Raw genomic sequence first — 26901 nt, 5'->3', positions numbered from 1 at the left:
TTGAACATTTATAGTCTGGTTAATACAGTTAAATGGGAATTACTCATAAATGCGGATGGCAAAAAGCAATAACAAAGACCTGAGTGACATCAACTTCATACTATCTATATAATATTATAGTACAAGACTACAAAGACGCTCTCGATAAGAGATGTCCGACCTCATACATTTTGCATGCACTCGTCCTCATGGGGCGTGGTTCACCGTACCCCTAAATAAGCTTTTATATAGAGCGATATCCACGAAACGTGCTTATATCGCTTTACAAGGGGTCCCTGACCAACATCAACACTTAACATGTAGGACGTGACATGACGCCTGTTAGGCGATATTACAATTTTATCGGACAGAGACAATGCTGTTAACGGCCAGGGACTCATTTTACACCTGAGTACGGTGAGAGAATATGAGTAAAGAGTCTTTTCCAAGGACTGAACTATGCGCTGAGCGAGGCTTGAACCCAGGACCTTCCGATCCGAAAGCGAGTGTAATACCACAAGACTACATAGCCGCACAATTCCACTGTAATAGACGTGGGTATCTCCAGGAAGAACAACATAGGATCACTTCAAGAGTAGTTTTCTTAAGAGGTTGACCTCCTCATCATTTTGTCCATACAAAATCAAAATGCTGAATATGAATTATATATTTACATAGAAAAAAATTATTGTAACAAAAAAATGTGTGATCTCTCTGTCCGACTGCATACATTTTGCATACATTCTTCCTTATCGGTGTTTAACTCTCTCCTTACCGGCCAGTTTCAGAATTTTCCCCAAAACTTCACATTCACCCAACACAAAAATATAGTTTTTCTTACTCAAACAGAAGATTAACAAGTACACTCTATGCATAATATTGTTCAGCAAAATGAGCTCTACATTACAGTGTCAAGTTTTTATAGCTAAAAATAATAAACAAATTTTCTTCAAAGTTTATGAGAAACAAAAATAATCAGACAGTTCTTGGTTGCATAGTAACGAATGTAACGATTTTCCTGTAGTTGGTAAGGAGATGGTTAACCCCTGTTAGGCGATATTACAATTTTTTTCCCCACAGAAACAACACTTTTAAAGGCCAGGTACTCATTTTACACGTGAATACGATGAGATAATGTGGGTAAACAGCCTTTTCCATGTTCAATCATGCGCCTAGAGCGAGGCTCAAAACCAGGACCTTCCGATCCGAAAGAGAGTGTCATACCACTGGACCACATTATAGCTGCACAACTCAACTTTGCGCTGTCAAGCCACTGGTCTGAAGGCCGGTGTCATACCTATCGTTAACATATAGATAGTATGCAGATGACGTCACTCAGGCCTTTGTTATTGTTTTTGCCATCCGCGTTTGTGAGTTGTTCTCACTAAACTGTATTAACCAGACTATAGATAGAATGCACTTGGCCAAGGAGTTCACAACATTGCCACCCGGAAGTATAACGGACCAACACACAAACTTTTATAGTCTGGTTAATTCAGTGTAGTGAGAACAACTCACAAACGCGGATGACAAAAACAATAACAAAGGCCTGAGTGACGTCATCTGCATACTATCTATAAAAGTTCATGGTTACACAGAGTTTGTGTGTTGGTCCGTTATACTTCCGGATGGCAATGTTATGAACTCCTTGGCCAAGCGCATTCTATCTATAGGCTGACACTAGAACCCTCTAGGACTTATAGTTTAGTTTGTGCAGCGTCTAGTGAGATGTCGTTACTAGTGCTCAAGGAAACAAGTGATTCCATTGGACGAACTATTGAATACAACTCAAGATTTGTTTTCTTTTGACGTCGTTTTTTGGTTAGTGTCAGGCCCAGGCTATAAGTTAACGATGGCTACGTGTCATGCCACAGGACTGCGTTGTATATGTATACATTGTAGTAATAGCTCAGATTCATGTGTGATCCTCGCCATCAATCTGGTAAAGATAGAACGAAGATGACGTCAGCAGGTCTTTGTTATTGCTTTTTGCCGTCCATGTTTATGAGTTGTTTGTTTTTGTTTTTAAGGGTTTTACAGCGCTTGCAACCCATTAAGGTCATATCAGCGCCAGTAAAAAGGAAGAAAATTGGATAGTAAAAAGTTATAGAATTACAATTAAAGCACCCATGAAAAGGGAAGACAAAAGGGGAATTGGTTCAAATAGGAAACCGATGTAGACTCCAAGAGCACATTATTAAAGTTAAAGTACTTAGTTTGAGATCACCTAAATGTCTCGCCCAGACACAAGCACAGGTCTCCACTAAGAGGAATACACTCAAATGTTTACAAATCTTATATAATACGTAAACAAAACATAATACAGGACTAAACAGAGAGATGATTTAAAAGGTAAAAAATATAATCTCTCAAAACTCTAACTCTATACATTTGGCTGTCTCCCTCCCAGCTAGAGTGTCCGGCCAGGGCCTGGACAAAACCAAGTAGTCTCATTCCAAGACAAAGACAGAAAGCAAGTTGGAAAACAGATATGGGGGGATAGAAGTCACAGTAAGTACCTCACTGTCTACTATGGGAGGTCAGGAACCCCACCCAGTTACCCGACGTTGACAAATTTGCAGGTCTGATAACTCAAATTTTAATGACCTCATCTGTCCACTCAGAAATTTGTTTCGTTTGCTTACGGCACTTACAAAACATTTAGGCCATTTAAGCGCCAGTAAAAATAGGAAAAAATTGGATGGTCAAAAATATTCTAGATTTACGATTTTAAAAAGTCACACGAGAAAAGGTGTAAAGGGGAATTGTTCAAATCGGGAACAGGTGAAGATTAAATAAACACACCATCAATGAGCTCAGTTTGAGATCACTTAAAAGTTTCATTCAAACACAAGCCACAGGATCCGTCTAAGAGGATCACACTCAAATGCTTACAAAACATGACATAATAGAGAAGTGATGTTTGTTTATATGGGTTCTACGGCGCTTGCGACACATTTAGGTCATATCAGCGCCAGTAAAAAGGAAGAAAATGGGATCGTCAAAAAATACTAACACTACAATTAAAGCACCAAAGAAAAAGTAAGACAAAGGGGGATTGGTTCAAATAGGGAACAGATGTAGCTTCCAAGAGCATACCATCAATGTACTTAGTTTGAGATTTCCCAAAAGTCTCACCCAGACACCAACACTGAATCCAAATAAGAGGAATACACTCAAATGTTTACAAGATAATGTTCAAAACAAGAAATATAAAGATCAGTACATAACATAGAGATGATTTACAAGGGGAAAAAACCCCCGCCATCTTCTAAAATGAACACTAAGCATTTGACTGTTCCCCCTCAGTAAAGGACCCTGGCCAGGAAAAAAAACTAGGACTAAGACAGAGATAGAAAGCAACTCGCAGATATGTGGTCTTGTGGCATGACACTCGCTTTCGGATCGGAAGGTCCTGGATTTGAGCCTCGCTCGGCGCATAGTTGAGTCCTTGGACAAGGCTCTTTACTCACCGTACTCAGGTGCAAAATGAGTATCTGGCCGTTAACAGCGTTGTCTCTGTCCGAAAAAATTATAATATCGCCTAACAGGCGTCATGTTCCGTCCTACATGTTAAGTGTTGCTGTTGGCCAGGGACCGCCTGTGAAGCGCTTTGTGCACGTTTAGTGGATATTGCCGATATAAAAGCTCATTTTTCTTTTAATATAAGGGGAAAGAAGACACAGCAAGCGACCCCATGCGGGGTTAGAAGACCCCACCCAGTAATCAGCATTCATTTGATAGCTGGGTCTGGTAGATCTAGTGGGAAGCAAAGTGCGATAGACTTGCATTTAACCCAAAGGGAAGCAAGCAATTTATTGGGGAAATCTCGGGCACTGAAGGACTACTATTACTATTACAACTTCATATATATATATATATATATATATATATATATATATATATATATATATATATATATATATATATATATATATATATATATATATATAATATACATTATACTAGATTATATAAAATGAAAGTAAAAATAAAATTCCTTTTATTCATCCCATAGGGGAAATTTGTCTCTTGGGTCTATTCCAAGGGAAGACTGGCCTGTAACCCAGGCGTCAGCCGCAAATTGAGCTAAGGCGAAGTGACTTGCTCAATGCCCCACTGCGCAACGGTGGGTGATCGAACTCGGTATCTTTCGGGTATGAAGCAAAGACTGTACCGCTGAGCCCCGCTGCCCCCTATGTGGGATGGTCAGGATTACCTCAGGCGTGGGGGATCAAGATCTATCTTTGGCCACTCTTTCACTACTTACTACTTATCTTGACATCTTTTTTCTTTCTTTATAATGATCTAAGAGTTAGTGCTTAATTTAAAAAAAAAAAAAAATGCCAAAAATCATACAACCCAAAAATGATTTTTAAATTACCATGACTAAAAATCATAAATGAAAACAGAGATTGGTTTTGGATTCGCTGTGAAAATTTTTTATTTTCGATTTCAGATTATTTTTCCTGTCTTGTGTTTTTTTTTAAAGAAAATAAAATAAATAAATTCAGAAATGAATTAAAATAACATCTTAATACATTTATAGGAACAAGATTTATTACAAACTTCGACAACAACAATTAACAGACGCTTCATGGTTGTAATACTTGGTTTATCATATATGAAGAAAATCCCAATTCAAAACAGTACTTACTATCATTTCTCTCTCAGGTCCCTCCCCACTCCCCCTTCCAACTATTGAGAACAAGGTGCAAAAATCTACTCACAACATCCTAGGCTCTTACTTTTATCAGCGCTTAACTTAGTATGGATTATTAATTGTTAACTTTGTATCCCAATACTAATACTATACCCAGGACTATTCCGAGATGCCTTCATAGCATAATTTAACCCACCATTGACAAATAACTAATCTACATAAAATTATGGATAATGCCCGTTTTGGTGGAGACTATATTGTTTTTCACGTTTTCATATCGAGAATAAGGTTTCAAAATCTATGTTTTCATCATCAGCAGCAGCAAACCAAGAACATAAGAAAATGATAAAATTTGTATAAAAAATGAATTAATTAAAAAGGAAGAAACAAAAACAAAAAAATCAAAAGAAAAAAAACAACTGAGAAATTAAAAAATGAACGATATACAAATGAGCGAAACAAAAATAATAAATCAAATATTCTTTTTTTAAAAATGATTGTCTTTATAATACATATTTACACACATCAGCTGATTCTGTTGTTAGAAATGCAAACATTTCTTCGAAATAGAATTAAGTCAAAGATAACACGAATATATTACATATTTTACTACAATCGCCAATGTTTCATAAATGATTGTAAGGACAAGGGCCAGAAGACGAGATTGCAAAATTTTCAAAGATTTCAGTTATATACCCTTTGTTTGTTTTTTGTTTTGTTTGTAAGGGTTTTACGGCGCTTGCAAAACGTTAAGGTCATATCAGCGCCAGTAAAAAGGAAGAAAATGGGATAGTAAAAAGTTCTAGAATTACAATTAAAGCACAAAAGAAAAGGTGGGACAAAGGGGAATTGGTTCAAATAGGAAACAGATGTGGATTCCTAGAGTACAGCGTCAAAGTACTTAGTTTGAGATCACCTAAAAGTCTCATCCAGACACAAGCACAGGTCCCAACTAAGAGGAATACACTCAAATGTTTACGAATCATATAATATGTAAACTAAACATAATACAATGCATAACAGAGAGATGATTTACAAGTAAAAAGATACAATCTCCCAAAACTATAACTATACATTCGACTGTTTCCCTCCCATCCAAGGAACTCAGGCCACGGCCAGGACAAAACCAAGTAATCTCATTCCAAGACAACGACAGGAAACAATTGGAAAACGGGTTGGGGGATAGAAGACACAGCATGTACCTCCCCGCCCACAATGGGAGGTCAGGATCCCCACCCAGTATACCCTTTGTTAAAAATACCTTTAAATAAAGAGCTACATCAAAGGTAGAGCACTGTCAAAATCAAAAAGATAAAATGGGAAGTGGCTTGTGATTCAAGGCCGGACAAAGTAAACCAGAAAAATATAGAAAAGAAAAAAAAGCTTGGGATTTGAACCCTTGACCCCTTATTTATCAAATAGACTTGGTGACATAGCATGTTCAACGGTCAAACATTCCTACTCCTACATCTCCGTATCGAGATTTCTTTGATTGTTAACGAGTTCTGTGGTGCTTGCAAAACTACAAATGTGTGGCTCCTACCCTGTTTCTAATCCCAAGGTTCATGTGTAGCAAAATCAATAATATAACAAAATAGAAATCAACTGTCCTCAGAAATACTTATTCACAACAACTGATTTAACAGATTGAATACTATTAATTTCAAAGAAGAATAGTAATAACAGAATCTGAAACGGCAATCAACCTTAGGACCTTCTCCAATTACATACTTAATCCTCTTCGGGCCTTGAGGCACATAGGACATCCACCAGACATCTCCATTTCTTGCGATCGGCTGCTTTTGCAGTGGCTGTATTCCATTCCAGGACAGGCCTACTTCCTTTAATTCTTCCTCCATGGTCCTTCGCCAGGTTTCTTAGGGTTTTCTCCAATTACATAGCAATGTCTAACCTCATTATTGTACTACATTTAAGCACGGTTTCCTCGAACTTCTCAAGAAATGCAAAAAGTTTGTGGAAACCGTGTACAAAAAAAATATTAAAAAATAAGGAAAAAATTATGGACATAATAATAATGCTGAAAACTTATATAGTGCTACAACTCCGAGACACCAGCGCTGAAATTACAAATTACTTTGGATGAATCATACTCATTAACACACACAACACATCACACACCAGACGCCTATCTTGCTTTTGAATGAGTTTGAGGAAAATGTACATGAATATAGCACAAACAGATACATATTTCACAAAAGCTCAGACACTTGCTTTCCCCACATATATAAATGCTTAAGCTACAGTATATATACATCTACACATTCACAAAATTACGCCAGCACATCGAAAAAATGCTTACTTTTAGAATTCATGAATAAAACTCATGATCTTAGTCTTCATCATCACCAATATCATTTATTCAATCCTAACATAAAATGGATTCAGACTAACATTTCTTCTTCTTTTATAAGCATTCATCCTAACCAGGGTTGCCGTTCAAGAGACAAAATTTCACTTCAATTTCACTGGAACAATCGACCAACCCCTATCTGAGCAGCAAACTCCAATAAAAAAGACATTCGATACTTCCTTTTTTTTTCCATTCAGAAAGGTGATTGGAAAACACTGAGGTTTTTTTAATATACCGAATTCCGTAAATGTATGGAAAATCGGCAACCCTGATATACACAGTGGAATCCTAATGAAGCCAACACCGCCGACCCAGAAAATTTGGTTGACTTTTATCCATTATCAACGGAAACACATTAGATAACCAACAGAAATTTTTGGCTAACAAGAGAAGTTAAGTTGACTTGATGTAGATTCCACTGGACTTGGATTTAAACAAACGAACATAAAAAAAAAACCCCTTTCATATCCGATTTGGCAAGAAGTCATTTACAAGTAGGACTTATGGATGAGAAAATAACTCCAACAATGTTGTAATAATAGCATTCAATTGAGAACGGTTCACACAAGTGTGTAAAATACGAGTCAATATCAATAAGGGAAAAATCAAGAAAGAAAAAATGAAAATTTCATCTCAGAGATTTTGATTTTAAATGGTAGATTGTGAATAGAAACAAGACAACAAGAAAGGAGGAAGACTTAGCAGCTTCTAAAAAATCCTGGCTTCCATCAAGCTAGGGACCCCTTGTAAAGCGCTTTGAGCATGTTTAGTGGATATTGCGCTATATAAAAGCTCAATTTAGAATAGCTAGATGGTTATGACATGTTCAAAGTTCCAGTGAACATATGTTTTCAGATAATAGTAAAAATAATAATGATAATAATAATACAACACAATAATGATAATAACAATAATATTGTGTGGCAATGTGGTGTAGCAGTATGACATTCACCTCCTGACCGGAATGTCCAGGGTTCGATTCCCACTCTGAGTGATGCATAGCCAAGTCCCCGGAAATGGCTCTTTACTCACGTTCTCAGGTGTAAAATGAGTACCTGGCTGTTAACAACGCTGTCTCTATCTGAAACAATAAATATTGTAACTAGCCTAACAGGCATCATGCTTCATCCTACATGTTAAGTGTTGCTGTTGGCTTAGGAATCCCTTGTAAGGTGCTTTGAGCTCAGTTAGTGGACATTGCACTATAGAAATGCTCAAGTTTTTAAAAAATCTTTATCTTATAACAATAATATCAATATTATCATCATAAAAACAACAATAATAATACAACAACCATCATAATCTTCAAATACCACCATCAAAATCTAAGGTGCAGTAACCTTTTTAAAAAAACTCTTCAGAAAGCCCATTAGCACCCTTTTGTTTTTCTCCAAAGTGAAATAAAAGCTCGTCAAATTCTGAATGGGTTACATGGAATCACATTTCCATTTGAGAAAATGCAAATCGGAAGGCATCATTCAAATAGGGAGTTAGTGGTACTCAGCCACTGTGTGTGTAGTCTGATGAACAACCGAATTAAAATAAGGCAAGATAAGTCATCATCAGATCAAATGATCAAGCTTATTTTGACCTGACTTTCACAACAGTCGCGACATTGTATTATTTGTCCACATATATCTCTGCATAGCGGCCAACTTTTCAAAAACAGCTGAATGTTTTGGCTATTATAAAACATAATCCAGATTTAGAGCCTTTTCAATTCCTTGTTTTAATTTGCTAGTCAGAGAAAAAGCACAATCCCAGGACATGCAAGGGTCATTACCATACACAAAAACAGTCCACTTTTTGGTTTTGTTTTTCTCCAGACTACCAAATCGAGAAAGTCCCAATTTTATCAGGACAGTCGACCACTATCAATGTATATGTGATCAAAATTATTTGACTACTAAAAGTAGTATAGGAACAACCATAAAGTCAAATTATTATAACATAAAGCAAGAAGAAAACTCCTCTCTATTTGCTGAACAAAATGATGTATAAACCACAGTAGTATAGAAGACAAAGATGATTAAGCCGCTTTGCTTAAATTAAGCTACACTACATAAGTGTGCGACTATGTGGTCTTGTGGTATGACACTTGCTTTCGACTCGGTAGGTCCTGGATTCGAGCCTCGCTCGGTGCGCGCATAATCGAGTCCTTGGACAGGCCCTTTACTCATATTCTCTCTCCGTACTCAGGTGTAAAATGAGTACCTGGCCGTTAACAGCATTGTCTCAGTCCGAAAAAAATTATACTATCGCCTAACAGGAGTCATGTCCCATCCTACATGTTGAATGTTGCCGTTGGTCAGGGACCCCTTGTAAAGTGCCTTGAGCACGTTTAGTGGATATTGCTCTATATGATAGCTCAATTAAAAAAAAAAAAAAAGTTCAATTATATGCAATGAGCTTCACAACAGTTTATTCCACTTTGTATGGAACCCCTTCTATCTCACACAGCTGAAATTGCCTGTTGAATGCAGTTTTTGACAATGCCCCAAGGCTAATGCCAAATTCTCATTCATATCTGTGTCAAGTGGGGTACTACTGTCTTGCAAAGTGCTGTACTCCAGAACACAACTCCAGGACAAAGAGTTTTGTCACCATCATCATCAATCCAGTCACTGACCATGCTAAATATGTCTTGACTTTGTAGCAAGAGGAGGCCCCTATTTGGCTCGACCAATGACGGCTGTAATGCTGATCTGATGTACGAATGAAAAATAGATCTCTACACTTCTAATAGCTTCATGATAGCCTCTCTCTCCTTCAAAGCTTTTGCAATGGCTTCCTTTTCTTTCTTGGTAGGCGATTTCTTTTTCTGTCTTGCATTTTGGATTTTTCTGTATGCGTCCATTACCTGAAATTAGATAGAAAATGATAACAGTCTTCATTTTTGTTTTTCGAGTTTCTTTTCACAAAAATTTGTACTTTTAACACTCTGTAATTTTCTGGTTTAACATTATTTTTTGTTGTTGTTGGCTGAAGAAGGGTTTTGAACCTGAAATGTTCCATTTCGCTCTTTCTTTAAGCTGTTATATTAATTTTAGTTTACTACCATTCACAGTTCACAGCTTAGTATCACTTTGACTTGTGTAATTTTCTCACAGATTAAAAAAAACACAAAACAGTATCAATATCAACACGCCACTTTTTGCCTCTGTCATTCATAACTGATGAATTAAGACCGCTTCAAAAATGTGAAAACATCTGGAAATTGAGGGAATCGGGAATAATAATAACAGACTCTTATAGAACACACATTTACGCAAACATATTGATGGACCCCTTTCAGAGTGCTTAATTCCAGTAAAAAGACATTATGCAGATACTATTTTCCGTTTAGCAGGTGATTGGAAAATATACTGAGGGTTTATAATATACTGAATTCCGTAAATATATACGGAAAATTGACAACTGTTATAATGTTGAATTAATGTGAATTACGATCTGCTGTTTAACTCAATCAACTTTATTTCAACTCGATACAAGACAGACTTCGTTAGTCCGAAGTCAACATGAACACTACACAGAACAAGAACTCTTCTCCCAAGCAACATATAATAATACTATAATTAATGTGTGAAACATCCACACATCAAAACTAGAAACAATGTTATTACAGCAACCTTGTACTTTGAAAATGACAAAATAAAGGAAAATTTTTTATTATTTTTACCTCCGAGTCGATGGCCATGAGTTTTTTCTTGGACTCTTGCCTGGCCATGTCTTCTTGACCTTGCCTGTAAAGACTTTTAAGGATGTTGATGTTTTGTTGGCTGACAGCACGAAGCTCTTGCTGTTTGCGACGTAGCTCTGCCAAAACCTCATCATTGGGGTCATCTTCTTCTTCCTCCTCTTTCTCAAGAATACCTTTACGAGAAAAAAAAAAAAAAAATGAAAAGATGTTGTTAAGTTGGGTGAAATAAAAGTCAAAAGAACCAAATAGTTGCTGCACTGACTTACCAAACTTTTTATTTTTTTTCAATGCCAAGAACTACAAATATTTGGCCTCAGTCACAAACATCATCATTATTTAATGAAACAATTGTTGATAAGGAAAGTTTGGTAAAAGTGCTCCTGAGACCAAACTGCTAATTTGTGTCAGTGCATGACATAATCAGTCGGAAGGTGAAAATTTTGGATTTGCATTCTTTTCCTACATTTTCTGAAAGAATATGCTCCCCAGAGTATTTCAATCTTTATTTGAAGTAAATCGGGTGATTTTTCATGAAGTTATGTAAAGGAAAGGTATCCAACAATTTTTGTCAAATTTCATAATTTTTCAATCTGACTAGCTGTAAAAAATATAAAGAAGTGAAATTAAGCCTTGCTATTTCATGAAGATGTTCAAAAAGGGTTGATTTAATCATTTATGACAAGAACTCATTTCTGATAAAAATTGACCTACTAACTAGACTTGGCAGTTCAAACCTTTTCACCATCTGACTGATGATGTCATTCACTGTTACATTTATTATGCTAGTTAAAGTGAATTCTATTCTATTTCATCTTACCGACGGCTACAAATTTTATAACTAGTCAGGAGTGATTTAAAACAAAATAGATTCTTATGATTAAAATTGCAAAACACAATCGTCACTTTAATCCACAACAAGCTTTGTGTTGCTATGAAGTCTGTAAAAAAAAAATTAAAGTATCAACAAGCCTTCATTTTGATATGGAATTCATCAGCAATTGTTGTAGGATTTTGGAAATAATGTTTTTTTAAAGTATTAAAAATCAAATATTAACAACTGGCATATCAAATATACTGATTTTATTGGTGTGAGTGATAGCCTTATGAAAGTGGTATGTATAAATGCATATCTATTCCAGTCTTCCTTTGGAATAGGCCTAAAGACAAATATCGCCTTGGGGATGAAGAAAGGGATTTTACTATTTATTTTATAAAATAACACCCACCTTGTTCCTCCAACTCCTTCCTTATTCTCCGTTCAAGGGTGGCAGGGTTACCAATGTTTAACTGTTTGGCAAGGGAGGTGGGAGATACAGCCATGGGCTCAGCTCCATTTTCTGTACGGAAATCAAATAAGTAAAGGTTTCTCAGATTAATTCTTTGATGTTCTTGTTGAATTTGTTGGCACTTGTTACTTTTTTTGTTGCTATTCCAGCACCAGATAAATGACGATGATAATGACGACAATAATAATAATAATAATAATAATAATAATAATAATAATAATAATAATGATTAATACAAGAGGTTGGGAAAATTTTAGTTAATAGTATGCTCGACTCTGACACAGAAACTACACTGATTCCCCCATTCAGATTTCTAAGTGTTACTAAATCAATTATTTTAAAAAATCATTAAGTATTAAGACTAAATTCTCAGTGTATGACTAGCAATTCTAAAAAATATATTTTATTGGTAATTTTTCATTCTGAACTCTAAGCTTGTGTTTAAGGCATTTCTCTATATACAATGTTCGTAACCACAGAAAATCTCAGATGGATGGAACAGGATCCCTACCAAAAGGGGACACTCATATTGTTTCACTTGTAAAGATGATATCAAAAAAAAAAAAAAAAACAATAAAAAAAAACATTTCTCAAAGAAAAAGACTTGTACATCTTTAAGGGAAATGGATGTCAACCGAGTTCATTACAAAACCAAGTTCCTCGTTTTAAGACAATGACAGAAAGCCAAAAAGAAAAAGACATATATAAGCTGGAGACAAAGGACCCTACCAGTAACCCTTATTTCCTGCATGACAATTCTATCAGTGTTGGACAAATTAATCAAACTTACCAGCTACATCTGCCATGGAATCATCCATAGGAGTCATCAGGTTGTCTTCTATTAATGCAGATACCAAACGCTGTGTGAGGGGACCAAATGGGGAGTCGTCCATACTACAATAGAATTCATAATAAAAAATAAATAAAAATCAGTTAAATATACATATATATTAATATATATATATGTAAAATATATTGTGAAATCAGAAAATATTTAAGAAATTTATAGGGACCGACTCTTGGCAATAATCAATAATTATAGAACTAAATGTTGTATCACTTGTGTAGATACAAGGTCTTGAACTCACAACAAACAGAAAAGTACATCTTACAGGCAACTTGCTCTATTTGAAATGAAAAAAAATTGGCTTTCATACGGCTTGTTAACGCAAATTGATTAAGTATGAACATGGCAAAGCTGTGTATTTACCAGATATAACCATACATGTATTCCAATTGACTAGTGTATACTCACTAAAAACTGCCAGAATTCCGTTTGTCCCTCTTTTTCAGCATGCTGACATCCGAGTTGGCATTGCCATTGCAATGTTCACTGGACTTTTTCTTTTCATGTATTTTAGCACCTGTTTTGGGTAAGAAAGGACTGATATTACTGGTGTGAAACAATAATAATAAAAAAAAGTTTCTTCTGTCAAAGTAATAATAAGTCAATATTTGTGGGACCATCTTCTATTGAAAGGGACATTAAGGGGGAAAAAAAATGAAAATAATGATTGTCCAATTATTCTGCAGGTATTTTACTCATACAGCACAAAACATCTCAAGAAGAAAATGAGGGGGGAAAAAAATGAGCATTTATCATATATGTGATTCAGCTGCTTCTGAATTTGAAATCATCAACAATATGTTGGACAGTGTAAACAAATCTGGCACCAAAGTGACAAATTATCAAATGCAATTATTCAAATAGATGTCTAGCTCTCCAAAAAAATTACAGGAAAAACCGCATAAATCAGAAAAAGAGCATAATCATTAGCTGGCCAAAAAAAAAAAAAGAAAAAAAAAAAAGACCACAAATGAGATATTGACCTTGTGCACAAATTCTAGCCTAGCTGGAATACTGAGCATCCACATATAGCATATTCCAGATTTTGTCAAATGAAAATAAATGTCAATTTGCCGTTCTGTCCTTCCTTAGGATATAAAACTGGAAGTTGTTATTGATGACAAATGTCATTTTGGTTGTAACAATTATCTATACCAGACCTGCCTACTTGAGAATCTAAAACTTCATAATTTCTGAGAGATAAATATTGTAGTTGCTATAATATGATCAACTTAAAATAAAAAATCGTCAATTTACCCTCACAAAGATTACGCAATGCATCAATTTTCATTTTCAATAAGCTTCAATGACTTAGAGATGCTCACAAAATTCTGAAATTGAAGCCAAAATTTCACATCCTATGAATTTTCCTTAATTAAATTCAATTCCCTTCATTTATTCATCCCATAGGGAAAATTTGTTTCGAGGGTCTAGGTCTATTCCAAGGGAAGACTGAAATAACCTAGACGTCAGCCGCAGTGCAGTGGCACAAATTTAGCTAGGGCAAGGTGACTAGCTAAGGGCCACACAGTGCGGCCATGGGTGATCGAACTCTGTACCTTTTGGGTACCAAGCAAAGACTGTAATGCTGGGCCATGCTGGCCTTAATAATAATAATAATAATAATAATAATAATAATAATAATAATAGGCAAGCCTGTTAAACACATTTTTAGGCTACATAATCTGCACCAACCATCAGCTTGCTCCTCTAGCAAGTCCTCCTCAGCCCAACGCTGTGTGTAATGAATACCAAGAGAGGGTATCTTCATGTACTCTGTGTCTTCTTCGTAGGACTTGAGAAGCTCCTCTATGACACGCAAGTCGTCTGCTGTGATTGGGGTGCAGTAGGGCTCCACCGAAGCCCAGAACCTGTTGACTGCGTCGTTCTTGGGCAGTTTCGGCAGATCTGTGCTGGAGTCTGTTGAGGCTGTAGCTGAGTCCTCTGGTTGACCTTTGGACTGTTATAGATAAGATAAAATAGCACAGAAACAATTAAAGCACTTCCAATTTAAAGACTGGTAAATCAATTATCTATTTTTCTAAGGGAATTCTAATTTCATATAGAGAGGACTCATCATTCAAGTATTAAAACAGTCAAATTCGTTCCACGTAATTTCCCATGTTCATTATCATTGTGTAAGACTTGTTAGTATATAGATATAAAATCAATGGGTTACTTCTACTACAATTATAAACTTTACAGGAAACAATCATGCGACCATACATTGCATCAGTTGTAAAGTAAAAAAAAAAAAATTAAAATTGAGCTTTATATAGCGCAATATCCACTAAATGTGTTCAAAGCGCTTTACAGGGGGTCCCTGGTCAACAGCAACATTTAACATGTAGGACGGGACATGACGCCTGTTAGGCGATATTACAATTTTTCAGAGAAAGACAATGCTGTTAACGACCAGGTACTCATTTTACACCTGAGTAAGGTGAGAGAATGTGAGTAAAGAGCCTTTTCCAAGGACTCAACTATGTGCCAAGCACGAGGCTCGAACACAGGACCTTCCGATCCGAAAGCGAGTGTCATACCACTAGACCACACAGCTGCACTGTTAATGATAAAGAAAGACTGCCAATGAAATGCAGAATATAAAATTTAAAAAACAAATCTTTAAATGAAATGTAGTATCAGTATCTGACAAAAGTAATAAGAACAAACAAAAATACGCTCCTTACTCACAACTGAAGTAATGGAAATCCATGAAAACGTTTAATAATCACCTGAGAATTCTTCCCTTTGCTACGAGGTGTTGGAGTAGACGATTGAGATGCTTTCCCGTTTGTGTCCTTAAACTTTTTACTGGTCTTCTCTCTGTCTTTTTCTTCTGTTGTAGGGGTGCCTTTACGCTTCATTGGAGTTGGGGTCTGAGATGATGAATCTGACTATTTATATTTTAAAAAACAAACAAAATCAATCTTAATTTATCACTTTTATACAGAGAAAACGATAAAACTTTAAAACTGAACACATGCATAAAAACAAGATTATTCAAACTTAACTACGATAGCTGCAAATCACTGTTTTAAAAAAAAAATCCTACTTCTAATCATTACAATATCCTGAATAATTTAACACATTATCACAACTTACCCCTTTCCCATTCTTCTTCCCTTCCTTTTTGTCAGTCCATGAGACCAGCACTTGGTTCTCGGTCCCGAGGACCTTTAGCCTTTTACCTACGGACGCCAGAAGTATTTCAATATCTGCCTGTATTTGGTCCAACTCCTCCAGGGTGACATTACCATTTTCACCCCTTGACAAAACTATGGAGAGAGAAATCAGGATAGCATTAAAAAATACATAGTCAAGTACAAAATCGGATTAAGGGTTTTCAACCATAGGCACAATTGCTGTCTGGTATAAAAACTTCTTCCACAATTTGGAATCTGAAATTTTAATGAAAAAAAAATTTTAAAAAAATGTAAGGAGGGGGGTCGCAATAGCTCAGTTGGTAGAGCACTCGCTTCACACGCAAAGGGACCAAGATCGATCCAGAGTGCAGTCGAGATTTTTTTTTCCAACCCCCCTGTCCACCCAGCAGCTGGATCTGTTAGATCTGGCAGAAAGTACTTTGCAATAGACTAGTGTGCGTAGCAAGCAATTGCTATTGTCTGTTTCACACTATAGAAACTGGGATAAACTCCAGCTCCATAATGGCTCTGAAGGACCACTTTTTATATGTAAGGAGATTTTTTTAAAAAGCAGTGTGTTTGATGATTTTTTACTATAGATCTATCACTTTCAAATGTAGAGTAATTTGGTTCATCACCTTGAGCATATTTGGGACACTCCTTTGTGTGGTCAACAGTGGTCAAATCTGGAAATTGCAGAGGACAGTCCTTGATGTCCCGATCCTTCTCCTTCTCTTTGTCCTGTGGTGCTTTCCCTTTACCTTTCATGCTTGGCTAAAAGCTGTTGATAAATGAGAAGACCTGTATCACCAAAGAGCCAACTGTTGCTAGCATGACGAGAAAAAAAAAATGCTGAACATGATTAACTTTTCCAATTTATATTTCCTGATTTTGTTGCATCATATAACAATGCCGATCTTATGGAAATCCTTGGGTTTCGATTTAGGATTTGGTCCCAAAGTGGTGCAAATTAAAGGCAAAATATGGGACACGGTGACTTCAGGTATGCTATTTTGAAAAATTCACCATAAAGCTGTTGTTTATCAATGAATATGAACGAAAGTTAGCAGACAGTTAGGAAAGAGGTAATTTTAGATTTTATGTCGAACGACAAATACTGAGGGATCACTGAAAAAATAGATGTTTGCCCATTTGAGTGAAATTTTTCTAAAACTCTGCCGTTAAAAAGGTTATATATATATATATAGTTCAAATTTCATTGAAATATGATAAGTACTTCACGTATCATTACAAAACATCTACCCAATTTGTGCTTCAATGAGAAGAAGAGTCAGTCATTTTGCCCACCATCACTTGGCACGCAACATGACATCAGCGAGGCAGGGCTGCCATATGGCCAGACTTCCACCTGACCAAATTCAACTTCAAAAGTGGTTAAGTTAAATAGAAGTTCACATGGCTTTCAATACTAAGACTGAGACCATTGAAAAACTAATTGAATTTGATAAACAATATCAATAAATCAAATAAACTAGGATAAATGGCTATCCAGCAGCCGTGCCACTTCTCTCATGCTCTTTTGACCCTTTTTTAAATTGAGGTGACTATTTCTCCAAATGCTCGAGGAAATAAACTTGAACTCTTTTTCTCCAAACAGTTTCCATTCTTGAGATTTTTTTAGTTACCTATCTGCGAGAGTTCAGCACCATCTTTCATCATTCTGCCATTTCTACGAGGACCAGGAGGAAGCACATTCTAGAGCTAGATAATACCCCCCCCCCCCCCTCCAAAAAAATAAAAGTTAACGAATTTTTGAATGAAAGAGAAATTTGAAGAACGTAAAAAGAAATGAAAATGAAAACTGAAACAAAAAATAAAATAAAAATGATTTTTGTGTTGGACGGCTGAAACTTGCAACCTCTCAATTAAAAAAACAACAAATAAACAAACAATGAATAAAGATGAAGATTAAACGAATAAAAAATTCGCCCCCTCAGCCTCAACGTAAAGGCGATTCGGGTTGGGGTCTTTGTTAGTTAGTAATAGTAATTGTAATTGATGTCGAGAAGAATCAGACCAAATCACCTTTAACTTCAGGCTAAACTGACAACTGTCTTTATCTTATGTCGCTAAATCCCAAGAACTTGCTCAACCCAACAAAGTCAACAAAAAGGAGCAGTTGAATCAGTCGAAGTCCTAAATGAGCAAATGAGCAGAGCTTTCTCGCCGGGTAAGTACTAGTGTTGTTAGTGTTAGCGAGTGTTACGACAATAGTTAATGCAAATTAGCAAATACGTACACGTCGTGAAAAGTCTTACCCATTCGGCCACCTCTATTTTATATTGTATCATTTGTGTGATTTCTTGGGATGTTATGAATTAGATTATGAGGGTTTTTGGCAACTTTGTTTTACTTTCGCTTTCTTTCATTCAGAGACCCAGCCAAACAGTAACAGTAACAAACACTGACTGACTCGGTCTAGTGAGCTTAGGCGAAGACTTGGAACAATCATTACACACCATATCATGACCACATTTACTTACTAGTGTCTGACTGATATGTTCAGAAACTATTCTTTCAATGTCATTTCTTGCTTGAATTTGTATTTTCTGAATCATCAGAAGTAAACCAAGCAGAGATTTCCAGGCAGTAAGCAGTTTCAGGGAATGAATTATCAACCCAATAACCCGGAAACAAAGCCACTTACAAAGATGCTTTAGCATGCGCATGTCTCATAAATAACTTGGTGAATATTATATCCGTCAACAAAAAAGAGCTACATAAACAAACAAAATGGCAGCTTTGATCACCACTTTAACTACTTTCGCTTTCATTTCTAGATTAGCTATCATAATTACTCAGGTAAATATCATCTCTCATCCAAATGACTTAAATTTTCTAAATGATATAATTAGTATCTAATATATTCATTCAAATCTGCTTATCCATTAGCGCTAAAATAGATTCACAACCAGGATGGTTAAAAAAGTTACCTCACTTCATGATCATCTTGAGATTGAGATATTGCTGCAAAGCTCAACTCAAAATCTATGACTGTGGCTGGAAATTCCCCCACTGGACAGCCTCTCGAAAAGCTGATTATTCATTTAAATGGGGCTTTAGCATGGAGTAAAGAGGGTTGATCACTGACGTCCAAAATTAAACATACTGCCTCCCCTTGAAATTTGGCATAAACAAACGAATTATTATCTCTAGATAGATAGATAGTGATAGATGCGTTTTCTTTTAGTTTTTGTTCTCTAAATTTTGAAAAGAATTACAAGTTTGTAATGATGTAATTTAAAAAAATAAAATGTGATTACATTGCACACCTAAACAAAGCTTGATCTCTGCTCTTTAAAATGATAACAGAACCGTCAGATACTGTGAAAATTATGCAGTTACTTAACACTTACACACAGTTACTCAACTCATCTTCTGTCAGTCATTCGTCTCTCTACAGTCACTGCGACTGTGACTAATGACACATGGGTAGGGGAGGTGCTTAAATGTGGTAGCATCAAAGTTGGCGAATCAGTTACTACTAAGTCTAAGCCATGGTAACTTGTGAGCAACGCCACTTACTCATATTCATATACGGAGCCATGTTGTGACCAAGTTGATTCGGCTGTTGATGAGCCAAAGTATCTATTTAGTTCAATCCTATGCCACGAAATGATTTGATGCACCCATCTTTTTCTATTTATTTCTATTAGCTGCTACAGAGTAATTTTATATATATGCCCTCGAATACAATACTCTGAATTGAGTTGACTTCGAGTAACATTCAGATTGATATTCAGATCGTGTTAACTGCCACGCAGTGATGTTGTGAATGCATAATGGAGTGATGTTCTCATCATTTTATATTCACTAATTAACTGCCACTGAGTGATTTTATATAATTTACTGGCATGAAATAGGATTTCATCACTGTAAACTGCCACAGAGTGAACTTTATTGAGTCATGCATGCCTTTATAGCTTCACTAAAGTTATAAATGCATGTATGACTTTAGTGGACTGATGTTCCCATCATTAACATTATTCATGACTACCATCTGCCGCTGAGTGATTTTATATAATATGAGCTACCTATCATTATCAATAAGGGGCCGTGTGGCAGTGTGTATGGTCTCTCTTAGCCTTTTATGCAGAAGATACTGAGACTGCTTTGAGTTAGCTTATGGATTACTCGGCTGTCTGGTCTTGAACAAATCACCTCGCCCTAATTCACTTTACTCCGTTGTGCTGCTGCTGACCAGTCATGATGATCAATCAATGAAATTCATTAAATGTGGGGCTGTGCGGCTCTGCGATAAGATCTTTGCTTCATACCCGAAAGGTACCGAGTTCGATCACCCACCACTGCGCTGTGTGGCCTTGAGCAAGTCACCTCACCCTAGCTCAATGTGCGGCACTGCACTGCGGCTGACGCCTGGTTTATAGAGACAAATTTCCCCTATGGGATGAATAAGGGAAATTTATTTTAATTTAAATTTTATTGGTAACTAAATTTTTTTTTAAGGCAGCAGGGCAGGAGGAAAGACAAGGAGTTTTATCATGGAGTCCTTCAGTGGATCTTGGTTGCACACTACAAACACTGCTTAGAATGTAAATTAATTTAATGATAAATATATCACTTAAAATAGTTAAGTGACTGGGTCTAATAATATTTTCTGACACAAGTGACTTGTTCAATAGACAAGTCAATAGCCCACTATGCCTTGATCCATCAGGCGGTGCTTTGGTAAGGCCACTGACATTTAACTTAGGATTTTTCTGGGAATGGTGTAGGGAATGACAGATAAAACGTTGGCCTGAATTTAATTCATAATAAAGTTGACTGATTTCAACTGATGTGTAGATTTCTGGCCTTCTAATACGACACTCGCCTTCAAGTCAGTTGGTCTTACCCCAACACAGTTATATACACAATGGCATTATACCTTTGTAGTTTTTTGTTTGTTTGTTTTTTTGTTTTTTTCCTGATTTTCTTTTTTTTCCCCAGTATTTGAATAATATATTCTTCATTTCCATCTTCCATACTTAAGTGAAAAGCTAGTGTAAATCTCTAGCAATAATGTCAGGGATGGTTTTTAGGGTTCAGGCCTGTTACTTTATTTGATTTTCAGTTTTATGGGTTAATATTTCAGCTCTGCTGGATGGGCCTCATTTTATCTGCAACTCTTCAAATACTTGACATATCTCGGGGGGGGGGGGGGTCTGATTTAATATTGTTATTGGACGAGTTTTTTCCTTCTCTTTTTTTCAACTGGTCAGTTTGCTTTGTGAAAAAAAAATTCCACATAACAACTGTTTTGTATATTGATATATTTTTTTTCGTTTCCGAAATAAACTGCATTTTGTACATATTATACATGTTATCCAATTTATCCCCCTAAACTCTATGACTATCTCAAAAGACATATCATGACCACAGCACAATAAGTAATTTGTATTAATGTGTTACTTTTATAAAATACCTAATTGTTTGGTTTCATCCCTTTTTTTTCCCTCCAGATAATCAGCAATAGTCTGATCCCTGACCATGATGCACATGTTTTCAACCCACAACTTCAACTCATCAACTCCACCATCTTTGACTCTTTCTTACAATTTTGTTTTGGAGGTTTACGACGTTGGGATGCGGTCTATTTTACTCACATCGCTGAATACGGCTATACTTATGAAAACTGCGTGGCCTTTTTCCCATGTTATCCATTCCTGGTGTCTTTATTTTCAAAAGTGGTATCCATGATTGGTGTTATTCAAATGTCTCAATGCGTTTTACTCACTGGTGTTCTTATCAACTGCATATTGTTTTCTCTAACTGCGAGAAACTTATACATTTTAAGCAAGGAGACAGGTTTAGATGAAATCACAAGTTTGTTGTCAGCGTTTGTGTTTTGTATCAATCCTGCTAGCATATTCATGACAGCTCCATACTCAGAAATCTTGTATTTTTACTCTCTTATACTGTCATTACTCTACATTAAAAGGGGTTTCATTTTTCGAGCATCAGTGATGATAGCAGTTAGTATTTCAGTACGGTCAAATGGGCTTGTTGGAATTGGGTTTATCCTGTACAGTATATTACAAAATTTTATCAAAGAATTTTATCCTGGAGTGCGCTTAAGTGTCAACAGAAAATTTGCCTTTTTAGTCTTGAGTAGCAGTATAAAAGTTATTGTGTGTCTTATCATATGTTTATCCACATTTTTCCTATATCAGTATTACATTTACACACTCTTTTGCACATCATCACACTCTATGCCAAATTCGGCTGTGATAGCTTATGGAAAAGAACAAGGTTATAAAGTTGTTGGAGATTCTCCATCGTCATGGTGTTTCCAGAAACTTCCAATTTCATATTCCCACATCCAAGCCAAACATTGGGGAGTTGGTTTTTTCAATTATTATCAAGTCAAGCAAATCCCAAATTTTGTTCTGGCTTCCCCAGTCGTGTTAATGAGTCTTTTTGCGTGTGTATTCTTTTTCAAAACAAATCCTGAAGTTTTCTTAACACTGGGTTTGTTTAGACGTAATGGTAAAAAGAATAGAAAGAGGATGGATGGAGATGCAAACCTTGGACAAGACAACGACAGCTGTCGAGATGAGAAGTCTCACCTTGCAGAGCAAATGGTGGTATACGTGATTCATCTGTCCTTTCTCACCTTATTTGGTTGCTGTTTTATTCATATCCAGGTATACTTTATTATGAATTGTACTCATATATATGCAGTTTCCCCCCCCCCCCCCCCGATATATAGCGTCCCATCAATGTTTTTTTTTATTCATCTTAACAACGCCACTACCACATTATCTCATTCATCTGTAGTGTTTCAATCATCCTGTTTTGTTGATAAAGGGGAGACCTGAAATGTCCATTTTATCTGTTTTCGTACATTAAATTGAAGCTTACATTCAAGAAGGTGGGGTGTTTATGGTTGATTCTATACAATCTTATTGAGCTTTCGATGCCGCATTTCCCAGGACTTAAACTTGCTCAAATTTATCCTGTTACGATGTTGCGTTCAAATTTTTAAAAGTCCATTTTGGTAAAGTATGCTTAAAATGTATCTTGATGCATTTGATGCAATTTACAATATCGTATTGTATCAAATCGTATCGTTTAAGAGCTAATAGGTTCTAAAAACCTTTAAATGCTCTGTGTAACTTTTATGCATAGATACAATTTATCAATAATATAATTAGTATTCAATGTCAATTAATTGATAATATAGAGGAAAATATCTAGTACAATAATATCCAATGCCATGTTACATTATTCGTCAAAATCAAAGATAATGTTGCTAAGACCTTTATCAATGGCATTCTTAAAATTATTAATTGAATTAGAATTTTTTGTCTCAAACTTTAGATAGATGTTAAAATGCGTCTTAAATTGATAATTTGTTCTCTTTAAATGTTTCATCTCAAGGTTTTGACAAGACTTCTCTTTTCATCGTCACCATTACTCTACTGGTATGCCGGTGTGATGTTGACAAAGGAACCTCTCATCTCTTCCTATATCAAGAGCTTAATCTCTGTCTTGGACACAATGCATGCAAAAGATGATCAAAACGTGTTCGGAAATATTGTTGCCCGAAGACACTTAGCAGCTAAAAAAGAGAGCTTCGCTTCTTCAAATGGACATGAAACATGGTTTCATTGGTTTGATTATTTTTGTCAACATTATTTAATGTCAAATATCGGTGTAAAAATTCTCGTATTTATGCTTAAGAACTGGAGCAGACTCAATCTGGAAAGCAAGTTTATTTTTATCTACTGCATAGGGTATATGTTCATTGGGACTGTCATGTTTTCAAACTTTTTACCATGGACTTGAAGGACACATTTTACAAAAGTTTTGTCTTCTAAATACCAATGCAAGAAGCCTGCATCACGGCTTTGTAGTCTTGTGACCTGCATGTCACAAGTTTGAATCCAGCTAGCTGAGACTGACAGTGGTGCATAGATGAGCCTTTGGAAAATGCTCTTTATTCATATTTTCTCATTAATCTAAGGTGTAAAACGATTGTCTGACCAGCAACAGTGTTGACAGGAAAATATAATAGCGCCTTGCAGGCTGCATGTCTTGTCTTACATGTTACTGTCAAGTGTTGCTATTGGCATTGGGTCGCTTGTAAATCACATTGAGCTCATCTAATGGCTGTTACATCGCTATTATTTAAAGCTCATGTTTTTTTTAACCCCTGCTGGGGACTAGGTCATATTTATTTGACTGTATGGAAAAAATAGATGGAGTAAGAGAGATCTTTATCTTCCCGCTATACAAGGGGTCTCTAGTCAATGCTTAACATGTCCGATGAGATATAACGACTGTTAGGCGATTTTAGAATTTTTTTCAGACAGAGACAACACTGTTTAAGGCCAAGTACTCATTTTACACAGAGTACAGCGAGAGAATGTGAGTAAAGAGTCTTTGCGCTGCTCAGATCAGGACTCGAACTCAGGACCTTCCAAGACCCAAAGACATGTGTCATGCCACTAGACCAAATAGCTGCAGAGATGATGTCCAGAAATTTGACAGAAAAAGTTTTAAAATATAGTAGTTACGAGTATAAATAAGGAAATTGAATTTTATAAGATATGTGTTATATTATTTATCAATGTTGTCTGTCTTTCATATGAAAATTGTTTTCAAAAGGCCATAAAATAATAGTCATGAGTAACATTTAAATATTCATGTGTTTGTGTACCTTAAGGTACATGTTTTTTATGTGTCTTACAAAAATATTCATATCATATTCATATTCATTTGTTTTCATGTCAACGTATGCAATTCTTAGAAATGAGAAGAAGGATGCGCTCTGTGTGATTGAACAGTTCCGTCAACTGGGTTAATTTTGTTTCAAGGGATATGTTTGCTTTAATGTTTTTGAATAAGTTAATACGGTTTACTCAATATTATACGAGTAACTTTCCTAACCATTTGCATTCTTTATGCATGGGGACATGTTGCAGAAATTAAATTTCCTTTCATAACATGCATGTATCAGCTTTAGTGAATTCGAGATTCTTTTGCATCAAGCATTAATTTATGTTGATTTTTGTAAGTTCATATTTTTTATAAGATTAGTCATTTTATTATTTCCCCAAAATTTTACAGGGATTGAAAAAGGTCTTAGCTCTTGTAATATCTGAGCCGTTACTGAAATCACCACTGTATATCAGATGATAACATCAGCTTTGTAACCTTTTTTTAAAAATGGTTTTACGGCACTTGCAACACATTTAGGTCATATCAGCACCAGTAAAAGGGAAGAAAATGGTATAGTAATAAGTTATAGAATTACAATTGAAGTACTCAAGAAAAAGGAAGACAAAGGGAAATTAGTTCAAATAAGGAACAGGTGTAGATTCCAAGAGCACACAATCAGTGTACTTAGTTTGAGATCACCTGAATGTCTCATCCTGACACAAGCACAGGTCCACACTGAGAGTCTGAGAGGAACACAGTCAAATGTTTACACATCATAATACAGTGTTTATATGTGTAAAACAAAAATAATACAGTGCATATGATTTACAAGACATAAAATATAATCTCCCAAAACTATTCATTTGACTGCTTCCCTCCAAGCAAGGGTATCCGACCAGGATCAGGGTAACACCAAGTAATGTCATTCCAAGACAAAGACAGAAAGCAAGTTGGAAAACACATATATAGATAGTTCGAAGATGATGTCACTCAGGTCTTTGTTATTGTTTTTTCCATCCGCGTTTATGAGTAATGCCCACTGAACTGTATTAACCTGACTATAAACGTTCATGGATACACACAGCTTTGTGTGTTGGTCCGTTATACTTATACTTCTGGATGGCAATGTTATGAGCTTCTTAGCCAAGCGCATACTATATATAGGGGGATAGAAGACACAGTAAGTGCCTCCTGCCCTCTATGGGAGGTCAAAAGACCCTATCCAGGATAGGAATTTTTGTTTTGTTTTGTTACTATGTCGTTTAAAAGTACAAAAGAAAAGACAATAACAAAAAGGACTAATGCAACACTTAAGTCATTCCAGAAGACATGAAAAGGAGAAGAAAAAAAAAAGGGTCTACAATGCACAGGACATTTTGACTTTTTTATTTTACAAAATACATTGGAATAAATATTCATTTCAACATTCATAGTAGAAGAGCTATTTATTATTATTACAATAAGGTCATCATCATTGCCTTTTTCACCCTGGGTCAGGGTATAGGCCACAGACAAACAGTTTCCATCCTTCTCTATCCTGAGCCAACTTTTTTATCTCATTCCAGGTCTTACCACTTCTCTGTATATCAGCTTCTTTAATTCTTCTCCATGTTCCTCGTGGCCTTCCCCTTGATCTTCTGCCCTGAGGGTTCCAGTCCAATACTTTCTTTGTTATAGTTGAGTCATTCTTTCTAAGCGTGTGTCCAATCCACCTCCATCGTCTTCTTCCTATATCCTCTCCTACTGGTTTCTGCTGTGTTCTTTTCCATACTTCTTCATTTTTTATTCTATCCATCCATTTTATTCTGAGTAGCTTACGCATGCACCTGTTTACAAAAATCTGTACCCTCCTTATACATGCCTGTGATGCGTTCCAAGTTTCACATCCATACAGTAGGACAGACTTCACGTTTGAGTTGAAAAGTCTTAGCTTTAGTTGAAGGGAGATATCTTTAGTTCTCCAAACTCTGTTCAAAGATGTGAATGCAGCCTGTGCCTTTCCTATTCGTGCTTTCACCTCTGCTTCCGTGCCTCCATCCTTGTCAATTATACTTCCGAGATAGCAGAAAGTGTCTATATCTTCGAGTTCCTGATCTTTTACTTTGATCTGCTCCCTTTGACGCGTACCTATCCTCAAGACCTTTGACTTTGCAGGGTGTATTCTTAGACCAATTGATTCCGAGAGGCTGTTTATAATTGTGGTTTTTGTTTGCATCTGGTC

The 26901-nt window shown here is 36.0% G+C and overlaps 2 protein-coding genes across 4 annotated transcripts; one reads left to right on the top strand and one right to left on the bottom strand.

The window, feature by feature from the left end:
* Positions 1-4398: 4398 nt before the first annotated feature.
* Positions 4399-19628, bottom strand: LOC144978721 (transcriptional adapter 3-like). 3 transcript variants are annotated; one of them, XR_013646578.1, is made up of 11 exons: positions 18497-18660; positions 16631-16773; positions 15952-16124; positions 15582-15743; positions 14542-14806; positions 13255-13363; positions 12790-12893; positions 11940-12050; positions 10693-10886; positions 5888-9873; positions 4399-5339 (listed from the first exon to the last, which is right to left on the bottom strand). XR_013646578.1 is itself a non-coding variant. In XM_078925146.1 (10 exons), the coding sequence occupies exons 2-10, from the start codon at positions 16758-16760 to the stop codon at positions 9745-9747; spliced, it is 1377 nt and encodes a 458-aa protein (XP_078781272.1). In that variant the 5' UTR covers positions 16761-16773; positions 19539-19628; the 3' UTR covers positions 4399-9744. The 3 variants fall into 3 exon arrangements, 2 of the variants coding, with proteins under 2 accessions (XP_078781272.1, XP_078781271.1); XM_078925146.1 differs by lacking the exon at positions 18497-18660 and adding an exon at positions 19539-19628 and having other exon boundaries at positions 4399-9873; XM_078925145.1 differs by having other exon boundaries at positions 4399-9873.
* On the top strand, positions 18715-24966 carry LOC144978720 (GPI alpha-1,6-mannosyltransferase 2-like). Its single transcript, XM_078925144.1, has 3 exons — positions 18715-18815; positions 21476-22660; positions 23397-24966. Exons 1-3 carry the CDS (start codon positions 18747-18749, stop codon positions 23802-23804), a joined length of 1662 nt encoding a protein of 553 aa, XP_078781270.1. The 5' UTR covers positions 18715-18746; the 3' UTR covers positions 23805-24966.
* Positions 24967-26901: the final 1935 nt, after the last annotated feature.

Source organism: Berghia stephanieae, chromosome 8 (genome assembly GCF_034508935.2).
Source record: "Berghia stephanieae isolate SIO BIC M18660-M18661 chromosome 8, UCSD_Bste_1.3, whole genome shotgun sequence".
Lineage (NCBI taxonomy): Eukaryota > Metazoa > Mollusca > Gastropoda > Nudibranchia > Aeolidiidae > Berghia > Berghia stephanieae.
This window is presented reverse-complemented; position numbering and strand designations above follow the sequence as displayed.

What these genes read in the sequence shown, in the direction of transcription:
- LOC144978721 (XM_078925146.1), bottom strand. Translation starts at nt 16,760, where the DNA reads ATGAAAGGTAAAGGGAAAGCACCACAGGACAAAGAGAAGGAGAAGGAT. An exon ending in TTCCATGGCAGATGTAGCTG is followed by an intron (nt 12,051 to 12,789) that starts GTAAGTTTGATT and finishes ATTTCCGTACAG; the next exon opens with AAAATGGAGCTGAGCCCATG. An exon ending in GAAGGAGTTGGAGGAACAAG is followed by an intron (nt 10,887 to 11,939) that starts GTGGGTGTTATT and finishes TTTCTCGTAAAG; the next exon opens with GTATTCTTGAGAAAGAGGAG.
- LOC144978720 (XM_078925144.1), top strand. Translation starts at nt 18,747, where the DNA reads ATGGCAGCTTTGATCACCACTTTAACTACTTTCGCTTTCATTTCTAGA. An exon ending in TAGCTATCATAATTACTCAG is followed by an intron (nt 18,816 to 21,475) that starts GTAAATATCATC and finishes TTTTCCCTCCAG; the next exon opens with ATAATCAGCAATAGTCTGAT. An exon ending in GCTGTTTTATTCATATCCAG is followed by an intron (nt 22,661 to 23,396) that starts GTATACTTTATT and finishes TTTCATCTCAAG; the next exon opens with GTTTTGACAAGACTTCTCTT.